The 20221-nt window shown below is 42.1% G+C and overlaps 1 protein-coding gene across 3 annotated transcripts in view; it reads right to left on the bottom strand.

Moving 5' to 3' along the window:
• Positions 1–15248: 15248 nt before the first annotated feature.
• Positions 15249–20221, bottom strand: part of gabra2a (gamma-aminobutyric acid type A receptor subunit alpha2a) — a 29410-nt gene continuing 24437 nt past the window's right edge. For all 3 annotated transcript variants that reach the window (XM_071471169.1, XM_071471170.1, XM_071471168.1), the window contains one exon: positions 15249–19806. In XM_071471169.1, the coding sequence (XP_071327270.1) occupies positions 19504–19806 (303 nt within the window). In that variant the 3' untranslated portion in view covers positions 15249–19503. The remainder of the gene's footprint in view (positions 19807–20221) is intronic.

Below are 20221 nucleotides of genomic sequence, written 5' to 3'. Positions count from 1 at the left end.
CTGGTTTGCGTGCACTTTTTATTTAAGATTTTAATTTTCTATTTAATTATAAACTTTGTCCTAATTGTGTCCTGGGTTTTAACTATTTAATAATAAAAAAGGAAACATCACAAAAAACAGTTAAGGTCATGAAAATTAATTGAGATTTAGCAATTCAAAGACGCATCCACCTTATTTATTGAAAAGTATCGGTATCGGTAATCGGTATCAGCAATACTGGCCCGTATTTACTTGATATTTATTGGTATCGGATCGATACCATGTAATCGATTCTGTTGCCATGGCGCCGCCGATGGCTGCCTCGGTGTTTTGGTGCGCATTTTTTTGCCTTATTTTCTTTGTAAATCCAGTTTTCTGCTTTGGTTTCCAGAGCTCTCTCACCAGAGAAGAGCTCATTAATATCAGAGAAACAACTCCAGTGGATTTTTTTCCTACTTTTCTCGACTCACCTGTGGAATTATTGGACATTTTGGTCAGAGGTCACTGACCGTTACTCTCGCAGTGAAACGCCGGAGGAGAGGAAAACGTGCTGGTGCGCTTGCGCGTCTCCGCCGGCGGGGACTCCGCACACCGCTCCCAGGTATCTTTCTCTCCAAGGTGCGTTCACTGCCCAACAAGCTGGATGAACTTCAGCTACTGGTGCAGAAGAACAGAGACTTTTCTTCATCTGCCGTCCTGTGCTTCACGGAGACGTGGCTGTGTGGATCGATCCGGACTCTGCGCTGGAGCTGGCCGGCTTCCAACTCTTCAGAGCGGATCGCGACACAGAGCTGTCCGGCAAAACGAAAGGTGGAGGAATCTGCTTTTATGCAAACAGTGGCTGGTGCAGAGACGTGACAGTGATCCTGCAGCACTGTTCTCCTGACCTGGAGACTTTCATCATAAACTGCAGGCCCTTCTACTCCCCCCGTGAGTTCACCTCAATCATCCTGGTCGGTGTTTACATCCCACCACAGGCCAACGTGCAGGAGGCACAGCGGGCGCTCGCCGATCAGATACTGTGTGTGGAGCAGACCAACCCGGACTCCGTAGTTATTGTCCTTGGTGACTTTAACAAAGGTAACCTCAACCACGAACTGCCCAAATACAGACAGTTTGTTAATTGCCCAACCAGAGAGGGGAACACTCTGGACCACTGTTACCCCACAATCAGTGGTGCTTATCACGCCGTCCCCCGGGCTGCACTGGGCCACTGTGACCATGTCATGGTCCACCTGATTCCCACATACAGGCAGAAACTAAAACTGTGTAAACCTGTTGTGAAGACATCGAAGCAGTGGAGCAGTGAAGCCATAGAGGATCTGCGGGCATGTTTGGACTGCACTAACTGGGAAGTGTTCAGGACTGCTTCCAACAGTCTGGATGAGTTCACAGAGGCTGTGACGTCATACATCAGCTTCTGTGAGGACTGCTGTATCCCATCACGCACCAGGGTGAGTTATAACAATGACAAACCCTGGTTCACAGCTAAGCTCAGTCAGCTCAGGAGGCAAAAGGAGGAAGCTTTCAGGAGTGGGGACAGGGACAAGTATAAAGAGTCCAAGTACAGGTTTAGCAAAGCGGTGAGAGAAGCTAAACGACTGTACTCTGAGAAACTTCAGCTCCAGTTCTCAGCCAACGACTCTGCTTCTGTCTGGAAAGGGCTCAGAAAGATCACAAACTACAAACCTAAACCCCCCCACTCCATTAACGACTTCCGTCTGGCCAACGATCTGAATGAGTTCTACTGCCGCTTTGAAAGACAGTGGGACAAGCCTGACACTAACCTCCACATCAGAGCCACATCAGAACCCCCCTCCTCCCCTACCAAAGGAACATCTCTCTCTATCCTGGAGAGAGATGTCAACAGGCTTTTTAAGAAGCAGAACCCCCGCAAAGCAGCCGGTCCTGACTCTGTCTCTCCATCATCCCTGAAGCACTGTGCTGATCAGCTGTCTCCAGTGTTCACGGACATCTTCAACACCTCACTGGAGACCTGCCACATGCCAGCCTGCTTCAAATCCTCCACCATCATCCCTGTCCCCAAAAAACCAAGGCCCACAGGTCTAAATGACTACAGACCCATTGCCCTGACCTCTGTGGTCATGAAATCATTTGAGCGCCTTGTCCTGTCCCACCTCAAATCCATCACTGACCCACTCCTGGACCCCCTGCAGTTCGCCTACAGAGCCAACAGGTCTGTAGACGACGCCGTCAACATGGCTCTCCACTTCATCCTCCAGCACCTGGACTCCTCAGGGACCTATGCCAGGATCCTGTTTGTGGACTTCAGCTCTGCCTTCAACACCATCATCCCGGCTCTGCTGCAGGACAAGCTCTCCCAGCTGAGCGTGCCTGACTCCACCTGCAGGTGGATCACCGACTTCCTGTCTGACAGGAGGCAGCATGTGAAGCTAGGAAAGCACGTGTCTGACTCCCAGACCATCAGCACTGGATCCCCGCAAGGCTGCGTTCTTTCTCCTCTGCTCTTCTCCCTGTACACCAACACCTGCACCTCCAGCCATCAGTCTGTCAAGCTCCTGAAGTTTGCAGACGACACCACTCTCATTGGACTCATCTCTGATGGCGATGAGTCTGCCTACAGGTGGGAGACTGACCGTCTGGTGACCTGGTGCAGGCAGAACAACCTAGAGCTTAACGCTCTGAAGACAGTGGAAATGATAGTGGACTTCAGGAAGAGCCCAGCCCCACCCACCCCCATCTCCCTGTGTGACTCCCCCGTGGCTACCGTGGAGCATTTTCGCTTCTTGGGAACCACCATCACACAGGATCTCAAATGGGAGCTAAACATCAGCTCCCTCATCAAAAAAGCTCAGCAGAGGATGTATTTCCTGAGGCAGTTGAAGAAGTTCAACCTGCCAAGGACTATGATGGTGAACTTCTACACCTCCATCATTGAGTCCATCCTCACCTCCTCCATCACCATCTGGTACGCTGCTGCCACGGAGAGGGACAATAACAGACTGCAGCGTATCATCCACTCTGCTGAGAAGGTGATTGGCTGCAATCTTCCATCCCTCCAGGACCTGTATGCCTCAAGGACTCTGAGGCGTGCAGGGAAGATTGTAGCTGACTCCTCCCACCCTGGACACAAACTCTTTGTGACACTCCCCTCTGGCAGGAGGCTGCGGTCCTTCAGGACCAAAACCTCTCGCCACAAAAATAGCTTCTTCCCATCTGCTATTAGCCTCATCAACAAGGCTAGAGAGCCCCACTGTTGCTGATCAATTGCACCAATCACCAGAAAAAATTCCTTGTATGTGAAAACATACTTGGCAATAAAACTGATTCTGATTCTGATTCTGATTCTGATACCAAAATATGCAGTATCGCACACCACTACTGGAGGCTAAAGGGAGGAGACGGGCCAGGGCTAACTGGTTAGCATGCTAACTTCAGCAGACAGGCTGGAGCTGGCTGGTTAGCATGCTAACTTCAGCAGAAGAACAGACATGATGGAGACAAGAGTTAACACTGGTGTTTGTCTCCACCTCTGGAGACGGATGTTGGTGAGTAAAGAATGAAACTTGATGCTGAACTCACAACGTTTCTTCTGGACTGGTGAGTAAACAGATGCTAATGCTAACGTTAGATATGTATACAGCTCCAAGATATCACAGCTCTTTGTTGTTCAGTCTATAGATTATTCAACCACTCACAGTTATGACTCACATTTGTTCTCTACAGTAAAACAAGGGTTTGACTAAGAGGCTTCTGCTGACCTGATCTGATTCATGACCTCCTGAGTACTGTCACTAATCACTGCTAATTATAATCTTAACCTGATCAGAGGTGTCTGAGGGATACAGCAGGAAACTGCTACTATTAACACAACACTCCTCTGTACATTTACTTCTTGTTATTATAGTGTCAGAGGTATGATTATTACTAATAACTGGTTTCAGACACCCAGTTTGTCACACTGATGTCCAGTGTGTGCGTCTCATTCAATTCAATTCAATTTTATTTGTATAGCGCCAAAATATAATCTACATTATCTCAAGGCACTTTACAGGGTCAGGTCAAGACCTTACTTTGTTACAGAGAAAAACCCAACAGTTCCCACAAAGAGCAAGTGCTTGGTGACAGGGGGGAGGAAAAACTCCCTTTAACAGGAAGAAACCTCCAACAGAACCGGGCTCAGGGTGGGGGGCCGTCTGCCTCGACCGGTTGGGTTTAGGACGAGATAAAAAAGGGGGGGTGGGGGGAGGAGAGAGGAGAAAAGAGAGAGAGAGAGAGAGAGACCAGGAACAGCTGTGTAGGTAATGGTGTTATCAATAATAATGACAGGTAACAGTGGTTAATAGTAATGATGAGTAGTGGTGGATCTGGATCCTGCTGCTCCAGAGGCAGAGAGACCTGCAGAATGAGGACAGAGAGAGGGAGAGAGAGGAGAAGCACAAACTACGGGAGAGAAGAAAAATACAAAGTTTATGGCATAAAGTAGTGGAGAGAGAGAGAGAGCGTCCAGTGCATCATGGGAATCCCCCAGCAGTCTAGCTCTATAGCAGCATAACTAAGGGATGGGTCAGGACATACCCGAGCCAGCCCTAACTATAAGCTTTACTAAACAAGACAGTTTTAAGCCTGATCTTAAAGGTAGAGAGGGGGTCTGCCTCCTGAACCCACACTGGGAGCTGGTTCCACAGGAGAGGAGCCTGATAGCTGAAGGCTCTGCCCCCCATTCTACTCTTACAAACTCTGGGAACCACAAGTTGACCTGCATTTAGAGAGCGAAGTGTCCTATTGGGAAAATAGGGAACTATAAGCTCTTTAAGGTACGATGGTGCCTGACCATTAATGGCTTTGTAGGTGAGGAGGAGGATTTTAAATTCTATCCTGGATTTTACAGGGAGCCAATGCAGAGAAGCTAACACAGGAGAGATGTGATCTCGTTTCCTAGTTCCTGTCAGTACTCGTGCTGCAGCATTTTGGATCGATTGGAGGCTTTTTACTGCATTTTTGGGACATCCTGACAATAAAGAGTTACAGTAGTCCAGTCTTGAGGTAACAAATGCATGAACTAGTTTTTCAGCTTCCTTTAGACACAGAATGGGTCTGATTTTTGCAATATTGCGCAGGTGGAAGAAGGCTGTCCTAGAGACTTGCTTTATATGTGAAGTAAAGGACAAGTCCTGATCAAAAGTGACACCAAGGTTTCTGACTGTAGCACTGGAGGCCAAGGTGATGTCATCCAGAGTCAGTATATTATCACATAGTGTATCTCTGAGGTGTTTTGGGCCAATTACAATAACTTCAGTTTTGTCTGAATTTAAGAGTAAGAAATTACTGGTCATCCAGGTTTTTATGTCCTTAAGACACACCTGAAGCTTGGCTACCTGGTTAGTCTCACCTGGCTTCATGGATAAATACAGCTGGGTGTCATCTGCGTAACAATGGAAATTTATCTGGTGCCTCCTAATAATCTTTCCTAGAGGAAGCATATATAGACTGAAGAGTATTGGTCCTAGCACAGAACCTTGTGGAACTCCATGACTGACTTTAGTGATGATAGAAGAGTCATACCCTATAACCCTAACCCTTATGATCAATGGTGTCAAATGCAGCACTAAGATGTAGCCGGACAAGTACAGAGACAAGTCCATTGTCTGAAGCCATGAGGAGATCATTGGTAACCTTAACCAGAGCTGTTTCTGTGCTATGATGGACTCTAAAACCTGACTGAAAATCTTTAAACAAACCATTTCTGTGCAGATAGTCACATAACTGGTTTGCAACGACCTTCTCAAGGATTTTGGAAATAAAGGGGAGGTTGGATATAGGTCTATAATTGGCTAAAACATCTGGCTTTTTAAGTAGCGGTTTAATTACTGCAACTTTAAAAGCCTGCGGCACATAACCAGTTGATAAAGATTAATCAGACTTCATATATAGGTGTTGATTAAAGTCTCATTGACTGCCTGTTGTTTATGCATCATTTACTGACCTTCATATTAAAATGAACAGATTCCATATAAACATCAGACTATGATCAAAACCCAACACGTGGATCCAGACTGTGTTTAGTCCAGTATCTGAATTTTTCTTGGAGCCCAGGTGGGCCAGGTGGACCCCAGTGCTGTGAACCAGTGTCCTGCTGAATAACTGAACACATGAGCTGCAGTTTAGTTTGAGTTGGTGGTTTAGGTTCAATATGAATAAACAGGTTCTGAACTGTTTCTGTATTAAACCAGACCAGGATCTTCCCTGAACCTGAACCAAGAGTCTGAACAGAACCAAAAACCAGTTTAATAAAACTGGAGTCACCTCAGGTGGAGATTGTTCTGCAACACATTAATTAACATCACATCCTCATTAGATTAATAGAAAACATCATCCAGGTTAAATAAAAAATACAATACAAATACAAATTTGCTTACAGTTCAGTTGTGTAGAAACATCATTGTTGTCACCAGGCAATGTTTTGATGTCTTCATTTAAATCTTAATATGACTTTAACGCAGTACCAAGTTCACTAGAGACCTCATTTCCTGGAGACTGAAACTTTCTGTGGGAAAAATATACTATTACTGTTGCTAAGCAACTGTATCAACTAATTGTTCATGCCTGAATAGTGTGAAGAAGATGATTAGAGGCTACGAGAGAGAAACCAATTTCCAGTAATCCCACTTGTTTCTATCTTTTCATCAAAGCTCTCTGCAGTGTTGGTGGATCACTCACAGTCACAGTCTCATTCAGGTGTTCGGCTCATATTCAGACAGTACTGTGTTTTATTATCATTAACCCCTCAGATGGTCAGTGTGTCTGTGCCTTTTTTCACTACTATCTAACTTCCTGTCTGTGGTTCTACCGGTTCCTTCTGAAGATCAGAGTCTTTGAACTGGTTGACAGATCTATAGTTTCCCTTATTAATAAAGTCTCAGTAATTTCCTCAAACAGCTGCTCGCTGCAGTTTAACAGACGTTACTCAAACAGAGGGAAATAGGAGATTTGCTGGGGACTATATTCATGGGTGGATTAATCTACATCCAGTATTTGTGGCAGCAGGATGATGTGTGTGGGACTGAGTCAAAACAATGTACTGAAGGAACACATCACCCAGTGACACAGTGAGACTCATTAATGTCTGTTTGTTGGTCTCATTGTTGGTTTCATTCTGCACAGAGAAGTAAAGTCATCAGCCTTTAGAAAACATGATCAAGACTGTGATTATATTTTGTATATTTCTCAAGACCTATGGTTCCTGAGAATTTGTTGCTCAGAAAAGATTTCTAGAAATGACCAATAATGAACCTGGGCCATTTTTGATCCATACATACACAGGAGGTACATCAAATGATATGACTGTTAGCTACAGTTTGCTCACTGTGTGTCTTTTTCTTTACTGAGGTGAACATCAGTATGGGTATATATGTATATGTTGGTGTGTGTATGTATCTCTATATGGGTATGTATGCATGTGCATACACACAAGTATATTTTTTGTGTGTTTTGTTTGCCTTGGTGCATGGGGTAGGGGGAGGGGGGCTGTGAAGATACTCAGTTTGCAGGTTCCTTTGTGTTTGCTGATTAGTGTGAAATAAAAAAAGATCTCTCCTATAAATCCATTCGATGCTACATCCAGTGTCGTACAGTCTGACCTGCATGAGCACACTGCAGCTGTTAGTCTCACTGGGTTCATGTTGGTGTATTGTGCCTCTATGTAAAACTCTGTATAGATGCAGTAATCATTAGTTTGCCGTCAACCTGCTGTGGAGCTTTAAATGAATAAAAGCTGCCATGCTGTAAATCTTTGATATTATTCCCTTTAGCCCCTCAGATTAAGTGATGAGATAAAAGTGTGTTTGTTGTGGGTGTGATGCTGAGTCTCTTCTTGCTGACTGTGGCTGCAGACCAAGTGGCAACCCACCATGACGTCACCCATTTGTTTGTGAACTACCATTTTGAGTTTGAAATTTGGCCGTCACCATCTTGATTTTTTTGAAACCAGAAGAAACCATATTTGGAGAAGAGGGTGGAGCTGAGGAGGAGTGAGGGGCAGATCTGACCTAAGAACCGAGGTCACTGTGCCCGCCCACCCACACCGGCTATCTGACGGACCGTGAGAGGCTGCTCCGTGTGAATCCGAAATCAGTCATTTTCCATAAGTCAAGGTAAACTTTAGTACTAAATGATAACTTACTTTTAATAGCTAACTGCATGCATGTCCACATTTGGAAAATATCACACACACAACTGTAATGTACACAAAGATAATGAAATGTTATTGTAACTGAAATAAACCACTGTAAATGGTAAAACCCTTTGCTGTTGTGTTTTAAAATTGGTTCTGTGAATCAAAAGTTATTGCCTGATTTCATGAGTGTTAACGATGACAGCGGGTTGCCAGTGTCTGTGCTGGAGACCTCCAGACCCAGCAGATCAGCAGAAATGAGCTCATTTACGCCACAGATCAGTGTTATTGATTAATGTTTATTCTCGCAGTGCAATCGATCGTCATGTGAGTGCGCGTTAATATTAATTGTGTTTCAGTGTTTTTAGTTTTTTGTTAATTTCATTGTTAAAAACGGGCATCAAAACATATATTGGAATTATTCTTTCTCTTTTCCAGAATGAGTAACATCACTGTCTACTTGGATTGATTATGGCATCTGCACCCACTCAGTGCCACTGAAATAATATTAGTTGTTATTATTTATTGTAAAACAGTACAGCAGTTTTTACAACTAGCCGGAGGGAGTTCTGTATTTCAGATAGCTGCGCAGAGTTCAGCTAATAAGAGTGCTTCTTATTTTACCTTTTTCTCGTTAGAATATCATATGTATCTCACTATTACAGTGTTTCTTTCCATCCAGCCAAGGTCTGGATCACTGGGGACAGTTACGTCCAGCGTGGAGCCCAGAGAGCTACAGAGACCACGGGGAACCACCTTGGTGATGATGGTGTCTCCGTCCATTGGTTTGGCTGGGGAGGTCTGAAGTGGAAGAGTTGTGTAACACCTCTACTACTTGTTACTAAAAATGAGGGATTAAACAATTTATTATGCAAACTTGTGACAGTTCACCTTTACGTTGATCCACAAAAGTATTTTATTTTTTATAAAACTTACTGAATTTAGTAAATTTATTTTACATACCTTTCCAGTGTTGTTGATGGTTAATGATATTGTTGAAATTGATTCTTTTAAAATGTGCAATGAAGGTATTTATGAATCTCTTCTAAGTTTGTTGATGGTTTTATGGTATGAATTATATCTGGTATAGATTTTGACAATAGCAACATGCACAGATTGTACAACAACGTACTGATGGAAGTTTTGCCAGAATTTGTAATTAGAAGGCTGTTTCTATGTTAGCTTCAATAAACAACATAAATAATACAAAAATGTATCAAAAGTTAATGTCCTAGAACATTGACAATGAAGGATCAAAAGCCAGATATTTTAGTTTGTGCTTCCATGTGTTTTATGAACTTTATGTACTATGAATTATCAACTCCAATTACACTGAACACTCATTCACCAAATTGTACTGTTAAATACATCACAAGGTGTATGGTAAATCTGGAAAACCCAGGCAACACTTCTGTAGTTCATAGAAAATTCTCTCAGTACACTTTAATCACAGTAGGTTTATTTAAGATTCCATAAACAAAACTACAATCACAAATTAGAAAAGCACATTAAACACATTTCAATGACAGTAACAGCAGATATGAGTAAAACTAATGTGCATAAGCTGTACTTTTTCAATTCTTTACAATTTCTTTACTACTGTCTTAACTTGACTGCTCTGAAATCTCACTGTCAAATCTGCAGTACACACCAAAGATTTTGGAAGGCTAATATTTCTGAAGTGGTAACAGCAGCACACATCTGTTACAGGAGTCACATTCTGCTCCTGCTTGCACTTCTGGTTTGACAGTGCCAGCTGTTGTCCAGTGAAGATCCTTTAAATGTCAAATTGGGAAATACTTTCACTTGTGAAAGTGGTGACTAGAGTTGATCCATCAGTTTAATATTTATAAAATCTGTGAACAAAAATGTTACTGTCACCTGTCAGCAACAGTACAAGTCAAAAGTATGAAACTGATCCTTTGAACACTAAGGACAGAGAATATTAAACAAACTTCTACAGAACTGGTCTGTCTTTCCACCAGAGGCACCTGAACTGGAAGTGGTTTTCTAGCATCATCATCACCATCCATTTGAGAACTAAGGATGTTGTCCATGCAGCCTCCTTTCTCCACAGCCAGATGAATGGAAACAAATACTGTGCTCCATACATGAGGTCCTCCTTCTGTTGGCAGTGGTCCTTCAGCTTTCAGCATGGATACCTTTCAAATCACAGTAAAAGACTTGAGTTCAGACATGATGGATCAGTTAATCACATACATAAACCAGCTGTCAGGATAACTGCATGAATGTCTACTTCAGTTGAGGATTATTGTGTGTGCACTTACGGCATCAAATGAATGAACTGCTACATGTTATGTACTAATGTTATTTTCTACATTGTGTATTATACAGAACTCCTAACCGTATTGTGATGATCGGAGTGAATGAACAGAACTTCTAAATAGAGATTCTCACGTGTGCTTTTTGTGCACAACACATCAACACACCACAGTTAACACTTGACTCCATGGCAACATAATCTCCAGGGTCCTTCAAATTATGAGCATATCTGATTGTCCAGTAATAAGATTATCTGGGTCGAATAAAAAGGACAGATCCGGTAAATGCTTTTGTTACTATCTGCTGCTTGTGAACTGAGGACCTGATCAGAAGATGTAGTAATGTGGCCTCTGTTGTTCCAGTCAGCATAATGTGCAGTCTACATGTTAACCACATTTAAATTACGTTAAGGTTAAATTAACCTGAACTTTCACAACATCCAAACTGACATTTTAAGAACTTGCATTAATGGAGCTCAATATGAGCCCAACACACTAACGCAGTTCACTTCGACTGGATCCCGTGTTCCAGAAACACAATAATAACGTTGGTACCTTAACATTAGTTATATGCACATTTTAGTTGGGCTTTTAACATTATATTCAAACATGTATTAACACCTCTAAAGTAAACAGAGGTCAGCAATCACTTTAGCATAGAAAACGCTTGGTAATCAGCTAGCACTAGCTAGCTGGGTTAGAAGGTGCATTTGTAATTTATCTACACTATGATATCATTTGGAAATTGGGATGCTAATTTTGGCTGGCGAAAACAGGCTTAAGCTAAAAATAAAATGTACTTACCGAATAATCTGAACAGCTGATTCCTTAGAGTGTCTTTTGGTTCAACCAGACGCTGAACAACAAAAAGTTAAAACTAATTTTCACAAACTGAAAACACGATGGAAGGTCAAAATTTAAACTGTATGTTGAAAACTCTAGGACAAAAATTCAACACTACACCCAAAAACAAGTTCATGGCTAATTCAGCATCGTTGGTTCTGTGAGAAGGGACTGCTCTTGATTGACAAGTCACAATGTGTCAATCATACGTTAGCCACGCCCCAATGCATACCCTACTTTATCGTCTATTTTCTTTTAAATGGGACTATAATTTTAAAAATGAACATCATGTTGTATTGAAGAAGACTTTAAACTACCGATTGAGACCATAAACTTGTTATAAAAACGTTTACTGGGGTAATAAACCAAGTGAGAAGCAAGGCTATTTTCTCATAGACTACTAAAGAATCAGACTTCTTTTTGCAACCCTAGTGGAGTTGCCCCTGATGGTCATTCGATAGAATGCAGGTTTAAGGAACTTCCGCATTGGCTTCATTTTCCAGAGCCAGAGTCTACATCCATTTTTATATACAGCCTATGGTTCTGGGTCCACCCTGAGGCCTGGAAGACCTCCAATGGGGCGTGCTCAAGAGGATCCCAAACAGATGCCTGAACCACCTCAACTGGCTCCTTACGCCATGAAGGAGCAGCAGCTCGACTCTGAGCTCACTCTGGATGTCAGAGCTCCTCACTCTTTGTCTGAGGCCACGTCCAGACCCGCTGCAGAGGAATCAGCTGCTTGTAGCTGTGATCTACTGTGGTCTAGCTGTGGTCCCTACCCAGAGCTCAGGACCATAGGTGAGGGTCAAAACGAAGATCAACTGGTACATCGAGAGTTTTGTCATCCAGCTCAGCTCCCTCTTCACCACAGTCTGTCAATATCCTGCTCCATCCTTCCCTCACTGTGAACAAGATCATAGATACTTAAAATCACCCGCAACCTGAAGAGAGCAATCCACCATTTCCAGCATTTCTGGTGAAGAAATGCAACATATAACAGAGATAGGTTAGATAAATGAGATCAAATACCTGTAGACGGACAAATGATTGATCATCAAGAAATAGGTCTAGGATGTAACGCCCCTAAAACTATCACACCTTGTTTTTATACATTTGTTTGTGTAGCAGTGGTTCTCAACCTTTTACAACTAATGGCCTATTAGAAGATAAAAATGTTGGTGGCCTACATCCAACTCCATGACAGTAGTGAGGCTAAATAATGTCTACTCAGAGCACTTTTTATTGTAATGATAATGGTCTAACATTTAGGATTGAAATGAAAGATGGAGAAATGTAGGAAGTTCCACAGTCACCACAGTGATAGACCTCAATACAAGAAAAAAAGGAACAAATGAAAACAATGAAATGTTTTTAAAAATCAGTTTGTTTTAAAACAAACTGAAAAAATACATTATTTGTGTTTTTTTTCTATTTATTTATTTTTAATTACATTTTTCACCAAAATTGTATTGGTGTACACAATTAACAGTAAAGACATAATGTGTTAATCAGCTTTAGAGGTGTTGGTAGGTGTGGTTTTTAACTTAACTGTAGACTCAGCCTTAAGCTAAGCTAGGCTAACCCTAGGTCTGCAGCCAATGAGACATGAGATAGTTCCCCTAGTTACTGATGTTTTTATTTATTGATATGTTGTTTGTTCTGTGATGAGCCTCTGGTCATGGAGACTCTTTGTGTGTGTTTGTGTGTGTGTGTGTCTTTTAGTGTGTTTCTCTCTCTGTGTGTGTGTGTGTGTGTGTCTGTGTGTGAGAGAGAGAGAGAGATTTGAATCATGCTGACAGCTGAAGTAATGTGTTTATATGACTAGGTTTTGTGTGCGTTTGTGTGTGTGTGTGTGTATTTTATGGAGAAAAGATAAAATCACACTGTTTAATTTTTCTATAATTCTGATGTGATCTCTGGTGTTTCACTTGTTTGTGTTTCTGTCTGTAGCTGATGAGTGTGGAGCTGGTGGGGTTGAGCGTCAGTGTACAGTCAGCAGTGGGGATGAGGAGGTGGAGATCAAAGATAGGTGGAGGGTGAAGTGCAGACAGCAGGTGAATGCACTGCTGTGCCTGATTACAGCAGGTCTCCTGTTCAGCAGGACTCCTCTCTCAGCAGCTGAGGGGCTCAACACTGCTGAGATTTGGCTGCCTCACGGCTTGCTGACTGTGTGTGTGTGTGTGTGTGTGTGTATCTGGACACCTCTGTACAGAGTCTTACAGTGCAGGGCTTTAGCTGCAGTAGCAGTAAAATGTAAAGTCAATGGTATCAGTCCTTTCTTCACCTCAGTCCTGATAATTACATCTTCACAGCTACAACACTGCTGGTAAATTATGCTCCTTTGATGCCACCATAAAGGCAAAGTATCGACCAGGACCAGTGTTGATCAGATGAACTGTTAACAGATCAATACTGTGATTCGACCAGGTTTGAAGACTCAGATCACCATCATTATCACCAGGACTTCTCCTCACTCTGTGAGCAGGGACGTTGTTCCGGTTCTGTACTTCTGTCTTACTGTGACAGGATGATTCATTCACTCTCTTATCCAGGGTTTGCTGTTCCCCTGATGTCATGTTCCTCACAGTGATCACATGTGATGTCATGATGACATCATACACCACCACTGTCTTGTCCTGTTTCTGGGGTGTCTGTACCAGCAGAGGTTCGAAGGCTGACTCATCACAGTGAAGTTAGACATGGTTCAGACTTCCCTCTGTTAGAGTTACAGAGAAAACATCATCGTCCACATGTAGACACTTTGCCAAAAAAATTCTAAAAACCCTAATGACAAAAAAGACAAGTTGTGCAAGACAATGTCAATGTTGTGTTTCAGCTCAGTTCAACAGTAATGGTACAACTGTTAAAACCAAGGACCTTAAAACCTTACTGAGAAGAAAAGTTACTTGTCGTTAAGGTTGCTAGGCAACAAGAGACATGCTTTTCAACACAACAGTAAGGGCGGGAACAGCTGGTGATGCAAAGTGAAAATCCTCCGTAGACCAGACCATCTCATTTCTGTTCAGAACTGATAAGTGGAGCAGAAACTTTTTTTTTTTTTTCAAGTATTCAGTTTTTGCCACAAGAACAAGTTCGCTTGTGACAATGACATCACAGACCACCACAGTCTTCCTGTCAGGGTGGTCCTGTATCTAGAGTGTAGCAGAGATCTTAGGGTGATGAATGGTTTGTGATTGTGTTGACTCTTGGTGACTTGAAGACAGGTGAGATTTTCTGACAGTTTAGTTCCTCCAGGTAAAGAGAGGAAACGACAGGTCAGGAGCAGTCACTCCACAGGACAAACGTTTCACCTGTGTTATTCACTGACACTGAGTCACCTGGATGGTACACAGCTAATTACAGTAAGAAACACTGAAGTTACATTTGCATCCTGCTGTCCTTCAGTGATGATATGGAGACTTTATTTACTGGTGAAAGCAAGAGCAAAGCAAAGAAAACCAAAGGAGATGAGATCAGAATATTTTCATGAGGGTTTAATAACAGAATAGTATCCACAGTAACTTCAGAAACTGTAATCAGAGAGAAACAGGAGCGTCTTCATTTCTGATTGTGTAAAATTTATTTTAAAAACAGTGGAAAGTCACTTTCACGAGGAACTCAAAGGAATAATAACAATACAAAGGAAATGTGATTATTATGTGACTCTGTTACATATGTTAACAGTCAGTGAGATACAGACGTGTTTATTATAAATATAGAATTTCTTCATGTGTCAGACTCTTATAATAATTCAACAAACAGCAGTTTCCATTTTCTTCAAAGACAGAGAATACATCAATATTAACTTTTAATAATGTCAGGAAACAGAGTACAAAGGTGGGGGAAGGTGTGTGTGTGTGTGTGTGTGTGTGTGTGTGTGGGGGGGGGGGGGGGGGGGGGTTCTTACCCAGTATGCACCAGATGTCAACATGATGTAGCAAAGATGCTGGACTGAAAGATGGTGGACTGAAAGATGCCTGTCTGACTCTAACATCAGACAGGCATTAAATTTTGGTTGGAAATGAAAATCATGTCATCGTCAAAGCTGTTGGTTAATTGTGATGTTTAGGAGACATTAAGGAGATGTTTATGTGATGTTTAAAAACTGTTTAGGTGATGTTTAACAGATCTTTAGGTGATGTTTACCAGAGCTTTAACTAATGTTGAAGAGACGTTAGGTTTTGCTCACGACTATAAAGTGGTTTTTTTAGACATTGGAGTTTGGTTACTTCACATCAGCTGATGTTAGCTTTAGACATTGTTCTGACATTGAATTGTCATCACCTGATATCACAACCTACAAACCCACAAATATTAATGTTTAACGATGCTGGTGGCCAGGTATGTGTCTGCAGAACAGGTAGCAGCAGCAGGGCGTGGCAAGACAGGTAAACAGTAAACAGCCAGTTTGCTACAGGAGGCTACACACTGGGCCAGATGATGATGGTACACATGTTGAGCTGATGAAGGCTCCACTCCAGCTGTTCATTCCAGATTTTACTGATGAAACAAAGCCTAGCTGTTGTGTTTCAACACACACAGTCTACATACACCACAGAAACAAATCTCACTAAACTGAGCATAAATATCTTGGTATATATGTAGACAAAGAAATCTGAAGAATTACAAACAAGGAAACTGTCAGGGGACAGCCCTTAGGGTCTTTGTGACTTTAGATTTTTATTTTTTACTTTACATTAATTGTTCTTATTTCCTGTATTTCCCTCTGATCTGGGACCTGTTTAAAGGTAAAGCTTGTTCAGTAGGTCCTCTGCTTAACCTGCTACCTTTGCTTGCTTTCAAACACAAGTGAAACACTGCAGACTTTCAGTGTGTCTTTGCTCCATGTGAGAGCCACAGCACCAAATGTTGCGCTCATCATCTGTTTTTACTAAATTATAGTTCCATTCTAATCTGAAGCCTAATCAGACACGTCCAGTTGCATCGACAATGTATTTTATCAAATGAGTGTTTCTGGTTCATCATGCCAGGGGTGCTTCTATTTTTGTGTTGTGGGATTTTTTTTTTTTGAGGACATTGGAACATCAAGTTCACAGTGAGACACTCAGATAAAACAGTGACCAGAGGATGATCAGGATTTTGGACACAGCCACTGTCTGTTCCTGGTCTTCACTGAGGTGGTGAGATTACAGGGTACCACTGAGCTAACTCCATTGTGTCAGACTTTGCAACGTGGTTGAAAGCTGACAAAGAGCCGACATCAGGGGTCACCTCAACGCCACCTGGTACACAGGGCCAGTCCCAGACCAGACCCAGACCAGTCCCAGACCAGTCCCAGGCTGTGTCTCAATTCAGGGGCTGCATCCTACGAAGGATTCATTTGAAGAGCAACAGGAGCACAAAAAGTCTGTCCCATCTCCAAGGCTCCTTCAAATGCTGCTGAGAAAAGGGTCCTTCATTTCTGTCTGGCCAATCTATACCCCAAGATTAATTGCATGCAGGTGATAAATCACTATGGAATCAGTTTTTAAAATCAGGAACATGACTGACTCCACAAGTAAACCAGGAAATCCTCTGTGGACTAGACCGTCTTTTGGTTTGGTTACAAAGACCACGCCCTCATAGACCACACCCTTACAGACCATGCCTTCGTAGGATGTGGAACCTGCACAGCACCAGACAAATTTTAACATGAACCTCAGTGGTTCCCTGTGAGTCTCTGTGCTCATGTTTATCTGTCCTCCTGTGCTCTATGTGGTACAGCCTTTAAACACAGTGTCTATAGTGTATCTGTATAGGTTATAGATTATAGATCATATAAGCAGAAGAACTGGGTCAGTGTCAGGTGACTCTTGTGACTCTTTACCTCGTGGTAACTGGGATGTGTTTTGAAATATATTTAAGCAGAAAAAAGACAAAGTTCAGTGAATGCTGAGACTGATACTAAGAATGCTGAGGCTGAGACTATTAAATATGTATAGGTCCTTTGTTCTTGCTATAGCATGTATAAAAAGATGACAGTAAAAGTTATATACACACAGACCAATATTCTCACAAAGAGTCTAAAAATCTGTACAGAGCTCCAGAGTGAGGAGGATGTGACGGTGGTAAAGCTGTGGTGTGGATTAACTTCCCTGCAGATATTCTGATGTGGAACAGGACCAGAGCACTGCCTGAAGACTCAAGGTCTGCCCAGAGATGACAGTCCAGTGTGGGCAGACTGAGGAGGCTCAGGCAGCGTCTGGTTTATGTTCAGTATTTAGAGATGAGAGCTCAGCTCAGCAGTGGCCATGTGAAGACAGAAGTTTACTAATGATAAAACTGAACAGAGACACAGCTTGATGTGCAGGAAGGTGTCAGCAGAGAAACAAAAATTCATAAGCTTTTGGAAACGTAAAATCTAATTCAGACACATTTTGTGATAATTATGACTGTATAACGCAGCAGCATTACAGCTCACAGTTATGAGAAAAAGACCATAACTTTTAAGGAAATGGATCCTCAGACAGTCGTTTCTGCTGCTGATTAGGGAGCATGCTGATGGAAGTAATGGAGGTTTTTTCCCTCCCTGTTACCTCCTTCAATACCTCAACAAAACTTTATTCCCATGACCCTTCACCTTCTATGACAACTGAACAAACTACACCTGCTGATGAAGACACTCCAGAGCAAGTTGGTAGGTGAACCTAATTTTATTAACCCGGTGGTTTAGTATGTCAGGTGGTGGAGAAACATCCTGACAGTGCATCAGCAAAAACACCTGCACCTGAATATTTAAAACCCTGTGACATTTGGTAAAAACAAGTAAATAAACTCATAAATACAAAAATAAATAAATATACAAATGATTCTGACAGCAAGTAAGAAGAAATTCATTGGACTGCATTTGAATTTAAATTTAGTGAAGTACTGTGTTTCTGTAGTCCAACCTTGAAGTCATCATCACCTGGTTCCCTCCACAAACAGCCAGTAGGATTTGTTTTGGATGATTAGAGAAAATCAGCAACAGTTTCTGATCCTGAGGTTTTGTTCAGCAGGATAATCTTCACTAATGACACCACTTTATGATGTTTTAAGCATAAATACAATCAGCAGCTGTAAAAACCTCATGATAGGCTATAAATCAGTGACACCACGGTCACATGACTTCACCGTCACCACCACTAAACTTCAACCTGTAGTTTGATTTAGCTCTGAGCTCTTCTACAAAAGCCTTTCCTCTGACAAAGTTAGCAACAGTTTGTAAGAGCGCAAGCAGAAACACAACAAGGCTGTAAAGGTGGACTGGTGAGTAGATCAGTTTTCATGTTGGACTGATGACGTTTACGCCCCCGACAACCTCAATAGTCTCATTTAGACACTTGCTAGCAACCTGTCTTTTTTAACAGACGGAGAAGCTTTAAGAAATCAGGACTGAGGGATTTACTGACTGATTTGATGTCAGAGAATCAAGCCTGAAAGTGTCTTGAGCTGCTGTTAAACACAGACCTGATTTCAGTCATCAACCAGAAACACATTCAAACAACCAGAGACTCAGGAGCAGGGGACAGGAAGTGATGACTTGAACTAGTTTCACGGTTTAGTACTCGGTCCTGCAGAACTCTTTACAAAACTCTATTTGACCATTAAACTAGTCTGATTTGTGCTTAAGTTTCATAAATTCAAATTAAAAATTTGGCCAGTGTCTGTGGCAAATTGTGGCAGCAGAACAAACTGAAAACAGAACAGAACACTGATAAATTCTCACCTCATGATGATGAATGTGTCAGCAAACATTTCTCCATTTAAATATCCTTTAACTCTGGTTTGGTCTCCACCAGCTCCTGAGAAAAATAACTGGGTCTGTAGCTGCTGAATGTTAAACTGATCACAGCAGCTGAACATGATGAGGAGGTGGGTTTAACATTGTTGTATTACACATTTGATTCATTGTCATTGATTCAATATAAAAATATTGATCAGTATTAAACATTGATTATTTTCTTTTTTCTGTCTTGTTGTTAAAGGCATTCTTGTCTTCCCTCCAAAGCCCTGCACTGTTTATTGTCTGGTTTTTGAAGTATTGATCTCTAATATAATGATTATAATATTTGAAAGGTTTCATTAGGAAGAAATATCTGTGAAGGTTGATGTTTTCTCATGAATCAGTGATGAGGTTTCAGTTTCTCTCAGTCTGAACATGCAGTAAAACTAAGATAATGACACCTGTACTCAGGTGTATTCTGACCCAAAGACAGATGTGTAAGTCCTGATCGGGTCAGGGAAGGAGGGTGTCCCTGCAGTTCACTTGGAAGGATCCAGATCTTTGATGACCGGTTCTCTGTTTAGGTAGGTGGCCCAGTAGACCAGGTTGAAGCTCCCGAACAGCACCGGGAACATGATGCGGGAGATGCGGTCGATCTTGCTGACACTGTTGAAGGTCTTCTTGTTCTGCTCGGGCTTCACCTCTGCCGTGGTCTTGTTGGGGTCGCTCAGGGCATACTTGGAGATGGTGGGCAGCGTGGAATCCTTGGTGATATTGGGAGCGTAGTTGGCCACAGCCACAGCGTAGGCATTGTTCTTCTTCATGATGGATGCTTCCTTTTTCTGCAAGGACAATATCTCAGGGTCAAAGAGTGTCTGAAGTGTCAAAGATCAAGATTAGTTCTGTACCTGAGAGGAAACTTCACTGTGTCTGCATCTGTCCTGCAGCATGATACAGTCATGGGATCATTAATGTCATTATTCAAACCAGTTTTCTAGAGTACAGATCACAAAATACTCATTAACCATTCATTCATTGTCATGTAGTTCCTGATTAGCATGTTGTGAAGATTGTGTGAATGATGTTGATACAGTTGTCACAGTCTGAACATTAACAGAACTTTAAATGGGCTAAAAGCTGCAGTTCCTCTAATGACCACTAGAGTCTGGCTCAAACAGTGAGTCAGTCCCCATAGACTCCCATATTAAAATGTCCAACTTTACAGCATAAATTGACATGCTTTAGCCTGGTACAAAA

The sequence above is a fragment of the Trachinotus anak genome, unplaced genomic scaffold, assembly GCF_046630095.1.
Source record: "Trachinotus anak isolate AG129_WGS33_773 ecotype Australia unplaced genomic scaffold, CSIRO_AGI_Tana_v1 ptg000033l, whole genome shotgun sequence".
In the NCBI taxonomy this organism is placed as follows: Eukaryota; Metazoa; Chordata; class Actinopteri; order Carangiformes; family Carangidae; genus Trachinotus; species Trachinotus anak.
This window is presented reverse-complemented; position numbering and strand designations above follow the sequence as displayed.